General features: G+C 43.5%; 1 protein-coding gene across 9 annotated transcripts in view; it reads left to right on the top strand.

The window, feature by feature from the left end:
- The window catches only part of GOLGA2 (golgin A2), a 53,050-nt gene extending 44,833 nt beyond the window's left edge, over window positions 1-8,217 (top strand). For all 9 annotated transcript variants that reach the window (XM_083159001.1, XM_083159004.1, XM_083159002.1 and 6 more), the window contains 10 exons: window positions 805-918; window positions 1,341-1,565; window positions 1,995-2,094; window positions 2,177-2,265; window positions 2,423-2,579; window positions 3,341-3,408; window positions 5,247-5,349; window positions 5,460-5,566; window positions 5,646-5,799; window positions 6,174-8,217. In XM_083159001.1, coding sequence (XP_083015127.1) covers window positions 805-918; window positions 1,341-1,565; window positions 1,995-2,094; window positions 2,177-2,265; window positions 2,423-2,579; window positions 3,341-3,408; window positions 5,247-5,349; window positions 5,460-5,566; window positions 5,646-5,799; window positions 6,174-6,421 — 1,365 coding nt within the window. In that variant the 3' untranslated portion in view covers window positions 6,422-8,217. The remainder of the gene's footprint in view (window positions 1-804; window positions 919-1,340; window positions 1,566-1,994; window positions 2,095-2,176; window positions 2,266-2,422; window positions 2,580-3,340; window positions 3,409-5,246; window positions 5,350-5,459; window positions 5,567-5,645; window positions 5,800-6,173) is intronic.
- Window positions 8,218-9,776: the final 1,559 nt, after the last annotated feature.

The following is a 9,776-nucleotide window of genomic DNA, read 5'->3' on the forward strand; positions in this document are numbered from 1 at the left end:
AAATCTTTTAAAATCATACACGGTCTATAAATAAACTGTGTATGCAGTCCTAAGAACAACAAGTCCTAATTCTATAGGGCCAATCTGCAAGCCTTCACTATATCTTGCCAATAAACAAACTGACTGTCCTCAGTCAATGTAGGAGGACAGTACAGGCTCAGTAACCTTGCAGATTGAAGAATTGTAACGCTGATACAATGTACTGTTTGGAACACTGTGGATGAATAAAAAGTAACCGTGTCATAAAGAAATATCACACAGTACATAAGAAATCTCAGAGACTGCTACATGTTCTATCAATATAGGGACAGCAGATGTGACTGCTCAAAATCTGCCTTTCAGTGAAAGTTATCCTATGTAATGAGATAAAGGAAGAACAATTACTCATGCCATAAAACCTTTTTGAGTTTTATACCCCCTAAAACATTTTAAATCACTTTTTCAAATCTTTTTGCACATTTTCTTTAATACTGTCCTTTTAAGAGGGTGTAGTTAGTACACCTCTTTTTAACGGATCAAATAAAAGTTATTTTTTTTAGAAATTGTGAACATATCAGTTGGACGTCCCCCTAACATACTTTCAGAGTGCACCCCAACAATCTCCAAACTTTCCCTTTTTCCTATATAACGAACTGCCCCAGAGTCACAGCTCTGTGCCCTTTGGGCTTCCTCTTTTAAGGTAACAAGATGACTCTATTGAAGTTCACATGCTTTAGGGCGGATATGCTGGTGGTGTCAGCACATGTCTCTAGCTACTTCTGAATTTACGAAGAAACCTCTGACTTTCCCTGTTCTTCTCCACAGACCAATGAGAACTTGGAGCTCACCAATGGACTGCAGAGTGAGCAGCATGTGAAGAAGGAACTGGCCAAAAGGCTGGGGCAGCTGCAGGAGAACCTGGGAGATTTTAAAGAGCAGGTGAGCAGATCGTTTGCATGAGGGTATCCCGACTGATCATAGAATGACTCAAGGTAGACAGTCGACATGCATTTTTTTTACTACATTTTCAGCCGACATGTGCCGACAGGCGGTATTTCATGCCCTACCATCCACTAGGTTGTTGAGAAAGAATAAAATAGTGTGGGGAGGCACCGAGCCCGAAGCATGGCGAGTGCAGCGGTACACTTAAACAGTGTCCATGTCGACATAGACACCCTAAAAACATTAAAAACTCAAGTCAACCTTTTGGCCAGGTTGACCTTTGGACCCTGTCGACCATTAGTGTTTGACCATATGATTGTAGACCTAGACACTTTAGATGTTTTATACCATAAACTTGCATGGGGTTGCGTGCTGTAATGAGCAAAAGGCTTCATATTGCTGATACATTTGTGTTGCAGCTGGCCATGAAGGCGCAGGAAGTGCAGTTACTGCAGGCGCAGCGGGATGAGCTCTCCACACATCTCCAGCAGTACGCCGCAGCATACCAGCAAGTATCCATTGAGAAGGAGGAAATCCAGAGACAGTACCTCCTGCAAGCACAGCTCATGGACCGACTACAACACGACGAGGTACAGGGAAAAGTCAGTGCGGAAATGCATCTGAAAGAGCTACAGCAAAGTAGGGTATGTACCACGCTATGAAGACTAAGGACGTTCATTCTTGAACCTGAATAGTGGGGGTCTGAGGGTGTATGCTAAGTCGGCACCGTGATTGTCGAAAACCTAATGTCTGAATGTTGACATTGTCGGAATGCCATTTTATTTTTATTGTTATGTAAACAATATGATTTTTAATCTAAGCCTAACCCTAAAACTGGGTGTAAACCTCCGTCTCCGCATCACGTCCGTGTCCACATTCTGACGGTGTGACTGCACACTGGGGGGGGCCTCACCTCTACTCAAGCATGGTAAATGCTTGTAAATGTCATGCTTACTGATTTGGGGGCTGATTTTTGATGGGGGCTAGACCTGCATCAAAAGAATCCAGACAGATTGGGAAACCTCTGCCACCCAATGTGCACACTCCTAACTTGGTTTTGACTTATTTTGCAGCAAAATCTAGAGCTTCTCACCAAAGAAAACCAAGAGCTCCGCGCTCAGGTCTTACAGATCCGCAGTGAGCCAGACAGTAGGGCTCTGAGTAGGATGGAAGGTAATGATCTGTCCACTTGGCTTTTACCACTCATATCTGTGGTCAATTAAAGCTCAGTGTACTGTATGTCTCTGTTCCTCAGGGGACGGCGTGGAGAGTATAGTTTATGAAGATGAAATTCCTAAGTCGTCATTGGTTATTCCGGAGGATTTTGAAAGTCGGGAAGAGATGGTGAGCGGTCTTGCTGCTCTGTCTCGCTCATTGTGTGTTTTTATGTATTCCGATCTTCTCACCAACAACACACTGACTTGCTTTACTCTCTATGTGCTTTGCTTACTGGTAGAATATCTCCTCTTCAATCTAATATGGTTTTGATCACGTTCTGCAGATGGAATTCCTATCCTCTGTTGTCTCCAAACTACAAGGAGTGCGAGACGATGTGGAGCGGCAGCTGATGGAGGAGAAGAGGAACTGTAAGCAACTGCTGCAGCAGATCTCTGAGCTGAAACAGCAGCAGATGTCCTCTCCTCACCATCACTCTGCAGGTAGGAGATTACCTACCATAAGGAAATTGCTAGGACCTCTTATTGATGACATTTTATACCTAGCTGTAGAACTTGAAATACGATTTATAGTTTTCAAAAGCTAGTTGGGAATCCTAAACATGCCCATTTGGAGAAATTTACAAGTTGGCAGCAGGCTATTTAAGGTCTACACACACTGGGTGTTTTTGCGAACATCGCTGGGCTGAAAAACGCTCCGTGCATAAACATTTTTTTCTTCTTCCCCGGGGGTGGACGACTTTCCATAGCAGAACGCTATGGAAAGCCGTCCACACCGTCGCTCATCTGCTGGTAATACCAGCAGATGAGCACCCGGGCCACCGTTTATTGCTGCCCCGTACACACTGAGCAGCTTTTGAGCTGAAAGCAGCTCAAATGAGTAAACTGAGCTGCTTTAAGCTGAAAGTCGCCCAGAGTGTATTGGCCTTTACTCATATCCCTGTACAAGACTGACATTTTACACTGTGTAAGTAACCTACACCTGGTGCCATATTGTAATGTGTGATGTGGCACATTATACAAGCAAATTTGAAGCAACCGTACTGATCAGACCATTACTTTTATTGTCTAACTTATAATGGTACGATTTTCCTCTGACATTGTTCTGCTTGTATGTGCTCTAGTTGCTCTGGTATTGATGCTCCTCTTTCTGGAGGAAATCATTATTGGGCAATAATCGTTATAGTGTGTTACCAGTTCCTGCGAATTGCATGTTACTATTGACCTATGTGCTTTATTGGCAGAAATCAATATGGATAGTGTCCCTAGAGAGGTGTATGAAGCGTTGAAGAGTGCGATGGAGAAGTTGCAGGTAGGCGTTCCATCATATCTTATGGTGGCATTTTATCACCACAAAAGGAATGCAATTGTTCCGTTCTCAAACATACTCTGCATTCCCCAGATATCTGCCATTGGGTGTTATTCTAGTTCACTCTTTCTGACAAATTCCTTCTTAGATGGACAAAACCATGTGCACTGCAGGTGGGGCAGATGCTACTTGTGCAGAGAGATTTAGATTTGGGTGGGGTTTTACTTCAAAGTGAGATCTATATTGTGTAAAAATAAAGCAGTCAGTATTTACCCTGCACACAAACAAAGGTACTTGTTTCCTAGCACGGCCACAAATCTTGGCCATCGGGGGTAATTGTAGTGGCCTGCGACGCGACCGACGCGATGCCCCCGATTTTTCCATTGAAATGCATTGAAAACAGTGAAAAATCGGGTCGGTCGCGTCGTGTGCGCCTAAAAATGCTTAAATGGTCCACCCGCGATGCCCGCGATTTCTTCATAGGGAACAATGTTAAATGCCTCAATTTACCCGCGATGACCCCGATTTCCCATAGGAAACAATGTTAAATGGGTCAATTTACCCAAATCATCATAGGGAAGAATGGTAAATGGGCCAGAAAGCCCAAAAAACCCCCCTGACCAGTGAAATGTCCCCCCAAAAGTAGTTCACGCCACCCCGCGATGAACGTGAACCCGAAGCGTGGCGAGCGCAGCGAGTCCGCGAGGGGCGGCGGTACGCGTCCTCCGACCTTTTCATACCCCCACTATCCACTAGGGCGTGGAGTGAGAATAGAATAGTGTGGCGAGCGCAGCGAGCCACCGAGCCCGAAGCGTGGCGAGCGCAGCGAGCCCCGCGGATACCTTCACAGGTAAACGCGTCCCTTCGCGGGCTTCACAGGTATCCGCGTCCCCTCGCGGGGCTCGCTGCGCTCGCCACGCTTCGGCCTCGGTGGCTCGCTGCGCTCGCCACACTATTCTATTCTCAACTCCACGCCCTAGTGGATAGTAGGGGTATGAAAAGGTCGGAGGACGCGTACCGCTGCCCCTTGCGAGCTCGCTGCGCTCGCCACGCTTCGGGTTCACTTTGATCATGTGGTGGCGTAAACTACTTTTGGGGGGGACATTTCAATGTTCAGGGGTGTTTTTGGCCCATTTACCATTGTTCCTATGATAATTTGGGTAAATTGAGCCATTTCACATTGTTTCCTATGGGAAATCGTGGTCATCGCGGGTAAATTGAGGCATTTAACATTGTTCTCTATGGGGAAATCGCGGGCATCGCGTCTGGCCCATCGCACCCGATTTTTTTGCACATGCGATGCCCGCGATGGCCCCGATTTTACCCCCCGATGACCGCGATTATGATCGTTGTGGCCGTGCTAGGAAACAAGTACCCAAACAAAATAACTCGCCCAAATCTAATTCTCTATGCACATTTTACATCTGACCCCCTGCAGTGCACATGGTTTTGTCCATCTAAGAAGGATTTTGTCAGAAAGAGTGAACTAGAATAAAGCTCATTGTCCGTATGATGCTCTCTTTGCCTCTCCCAGCCAGGTCATGAGCAACTCATGTGTAACTGATTCTGACTACTTCAATCACGCCAAATAGCCGTGTGTCACATGCAATTTACTTTGCCATGCCAAAATACTAATCTAGAATTGCATACCATACAAGATATACGGAAAGATGCAAAATTAAAAGTTGCACTGCAAGGTCCACAATATAGGTTAAACAGGCAAGAGCGCAGCCATGTGGAGAAATGGATGTCTGTTGTGATCTCGCCAATGTTACTATAGCGTTTAGTTTCATATATGTGTTTCTTTTTTTTCCCCTTTTTTTATGTGCCTTTATTTTTAGTTCCGCTTCACCGACCTGATGCAGGAGAGGGTGGAACTCAAGGAACGGGTGGAAGAGTTGGAACATCGGTGTATCCAGCTGTCGGGGGAGACTGACACTATTGGTTAGTGCCTAACTGCTTTGGACTAGTCAGAGTAATATTAAGAAATAATTGCTGTAAAATGGGGGGTTTGCACCGCTCTAGAATAAGGAAAGTCTTTTTTTTCTTTTTAGGCGAGTACATTGCACTTTATCAGAGTCAGAGAGCCATCCTGAAACAGCGTCACTCTGAGAAGGAGGAATACATCAGTCGGCTGGCTCAGGACAAAGAGGAAATGAAGGTAAGTGTCTCGGGTTCTGGAGCCAGTGGTATGCCAACAAACTGTGCCGGAGTGCATCATTTCTTGTCTCTGTGCCCAGGCCAAGTTGCTGGAGCTTCAGGTCTTAGTCATGAGACTGGTTTCTGAGCGGAATGAATGGTACAAGAAATATCTGGAAGCAACAAGAAGTTCCAAGGAGCTGGGAGAGTTGGCACTAAGTGCAGAGAGGCCGGTGGATATAGACTCCGTGGAAGGTAGGTTTACAAGGACTTTCAGAAACCTGTTTCTTACTATGCCTATGACCGTTGTTTTTTGTTAACCCAGCATTAAATACTTAAGCATGTAGGAGCATGTGACTGATCAGTGTCACTACCAATGAATGGTGTACTGCCAACAAACAATCCATCGTACCTTTCCTGATAGCCCACGGCCTGTGCCACCATTGTGGCTGGATAGCCAAATAGTGGCTGCTCCTTTTGTTCTGCAACTTACTGATTTCTAATCGATAGTTTTCACATAATACATTTCTTCTGCTACAAAAGCTCCTTGTAAAGTATTTAATGTCTTTTGGTTTTTCAATGTAATCCCATTTTATAACTCCTACTGACACGGCACTTTGTCCTTTTAGCGCTGGAGGAAGTCAGCTTAGAGGACAGTGAAGAGGAGAAGCCTCAGGGGACATCTCCCGTCTCCTCCACCCAACAAACCGCAAGCATGGCCCCAAGCTCTCAGGATGCCACTGCCAAGCAGATCATGCAGCTCCTGCGTGATATTCAGAACCCACAAGAACGTGCCGGTTTCCTCCTCCACAATCCCTGCATCCCATTCTTCTACCGTGTGGATGAAAATGATGAAGTTCGGATTATGGTGGTCTGAGAAGCTAGGTTCCTCCAATCCATCGCCTTCCATGCTATCTCCAATCCGGACTGTGACTTAGTCTCCACTTGCACAGGAGAAGTAGCCACTTGGGGGTGGGTTGGAGGGTGGTTGGTTGGTGGGATTGTACAGGACTGACGCTATGTCTTTCCCTGCCTGAGCTTGTGTCTTGCAGGAGGTAATGGTTTTCCTCTCTAATTGATGTGGAAAAGGGATTGTCAGTATTCCAAATTGGTTTGGCCCAGTACGTTGACCCAGGGGGCTACTGGATTAAGCAGTTTAGCAGCATTCTTCATTACTAGACCCTTTTTTAAAATTGCTATTATTCCTTAGTTAATTGCGTTAGAGAACGTAATAAATGCCAAAACAAATACTGCTGCTTAAGTGTTCAAAAATCAACACTAAAGTTTTATATGAAGTAGGTAAGAAATGATAAGAGATCATAGAGATATATCGCTCATATGTCCTCTTCCGTAGGATTGAGTAGTCAGAGACAAGCGGCAACTATTTTAGGTTCTATTGAGGAAGACGCGAGGTGGGATTAATGTTACAGTGTTGTCCCCATTGTTTAGTAACACTGAATCGGGAGGTCAGAGAGAAGATGAAGAAAGTGAGGTGTAATGTTAAGCTTTTGTGGCCTTTATTCTGTCACCGAACCCATGCAGTTGTACCTAGACAACGTTTTATACAAGTGTTTTAACAGACAAACCTAATTGTTTAAATTATATTCCAATGTATGACATAAAGGCCAAATTGATGGAGATTCCGGATGGGCTGAATTTACCATTACCATGTCAAATTAATATCAAATTCTATGCTAACATCTAATTCCATGAAACATGAAGTAATTGCCAGCAAGAATTCCATTTTGAAGTTGTCATTTAAGAAGTGGTTTCATTTGAAGAGGTCTGGCGAGTCTAGGCCAAATTCTACGGTTTGTCTCCTAACATGCATGTTATATGGATTAACTATTCGACCCTTAAACAGGCCGTAATATCAATACTCCATGATCTGAACTATACAGGATGCCTAGAATGCAGCCAGCCTTTGAGACTCTCTGTCTCTGCCCACCCGCTGTGTGTAGGGGAAAGTAATGTTCGAACGGACATGATCAGTAAGTTTCAGGCAATCTCTGGTGGTCAATGCAGAAATGGGCTTTTGGGATTTTTTTGTTTTGTCCTTTGCATACAATTCTACTGCTGAGCACTTTTGTGCTGTGAACATAACACGCGTGTTAGTAAATCTCACTGCTCTGTGTCAGAAGGACGGTTTGCAACTGAAAGGACCAAGAAAGGTCGAGCGTGCGATCGCTGCAAAATTTCTGCGGCACTATTTTTTCTTCTGTATATTTTATCTGCTGTCACCCAAGAATGCTGCAAGTTGTTTGTAGAAGTTAGACTGGTTAAATATTGAGGGTGTTGGGTTTTTTTTTCCCGAAAGGAACCTGAGGGGAGAAGGGGAGGGGCAGCATGGCCGAATCCCCGCGTCTCTTCCAAAATGTAATATGGCAGCGGTCTCTGTACATAGTGTATGAGTGTAACATTTTGTATATTCCTGGAACAGACGCTGGACCTCCACAGCATTTTCGCTGCAGGTATCTTGTACAATAATATGATGGAGCTTCTATAGAAGCTGTTCTGTCCTCCTGATTGGAAATTTAATAGGGGTGGGGGAGGGGCTTTAATTTATTGGGTGATCCATCACAGGTCAGGGGTCTTACACTTTCCATTCTTTTGCCGAAATGATTAAAGCCTGTTGAAAATAAGTTTTCTTTACAAATAAACATATTAAACAAAGTTTTTTTTTTCTCTCTCATGTTTCTATTCGTTACTCAAATGGTTGTGAAACTACATGTACCAGCAAGCCCAGAACTGTAATGCCACGTTGCTTACAATTGATTAGAACAGTTGTTAAATATGGAATATTTGCATAAAAAAATACGGCCCCAGATTAATTCAAACATAAGAAGTTACTAAACAATATTGGGTTAGCCAAAACTATAACTGTCACTTATTACTTTACACATACACAGCGTTGCCCCCACTTACCGACAACAGCGCCGCATCTAATGTCCTTCTGTAGGAAGATGTAGTTGCAGTGACCCCTATTGGAAGATGTTGGTATTGCCATAAATAGTCAGAATTTGACTTGTTGAGTGGTGTTGATAGAAATGTACTAACTCTAGCTTCAAAATGAATAAGTATCAATGATTGCATTATGGTGTATACAGCCATTGATGACCCATCATTCCCAGATTCTCCTTAAGATCAGCCTCCTGTATCTGTGAACATTATTCAAAAAGGAATGACCAATATTCAAAACCGGAAAAGGGGTAGACCCAGCAAATTATAGACCTGTGAGTTTAACACCAATGGTGGGTAAATTATTTGAGGGAATTCTAATGTATAGATTGTAAGCTGGCGAGCAGGGCCCTCATACCTTTGACTGTCTGTAAATACTCAGTTTGTTGTATCACTCTCTCCTATTGTAAAGCGCAATGGAATATGCTGCTCTATATAAGAAACTTAATAAATAATAAGGGATGGTATTCAAAAACATTTAGAGCTCCATAGTATATTCGGTATTATCCAACATGGGTTTGTGAAAAATCTCTCGTGCCAAACAAATTTATTAAGCTTTTATGAGGAAGTCCGAAACAACCTAGACAATAGAAATGCTGTAGATGTGTCGTCTTGGATTTTGTTAGACTTTTGATACCATGCCACATAAGATAAATAAAATGGAGGATTTCGGACTAGAGTTAAAGATTTGTAGATGGGTAGGAAACTGGCTGTGTAATAGAGAACAGCGAGTGGTTGTGAACGGTGCAGTATACCAGTACTAAGTGGAGTGCCACAGGGGTCGGTGCTAGAGCCCTTTTATTTAACATATTAATTAATGATATTGGGGTGGGTATACTCAGCAAAGTTTCCTTTTTGCTATGAGGAAGGACTCTAGGACATGTGGGCATGAGTTTAGATTAGAGGAAAGAAGTTTATGTTCCCTTTTAGAGGGAAAAAAAATTACGGTCAGGGCAGTTGTATTATAGAACTCTCTTCCTGGCAAGGTGGTGCCGGCAGACACAATAAATACATTTACGATAAGGTTGGACAAACATCTACTGGGCAAAAACATCCAGGACTACAAAGAACAATCATAATATGTCTTTAAAGAATTCAGAATACACAACGCATAATAAGGGATGTAGCAAATGGATCAAACACACTAACCAAGGTTGAACTCGATGGACGCAAGTCTTTATTTGGCCTTGACCACTATGTAACTATGTAACATACAGTATGAGCCTGAACATTATCTTGCAACAAAGACAGATAAACTTCAAGAGGAGAAAGAC

The sequence above is a fragment of the Crinia signifera genome, chromosome 9, assembly GCF_055691185.1.
Source record: "Crinia signifera chromosome 9, ASM5569118v1, whole genome shotgun sequence".
Lineage (NCBI taxonomy): Eukaryota > Metazoa > Chordata > Amphibia > Anura > Myobatrachidae > Crinia > Crinia signifera.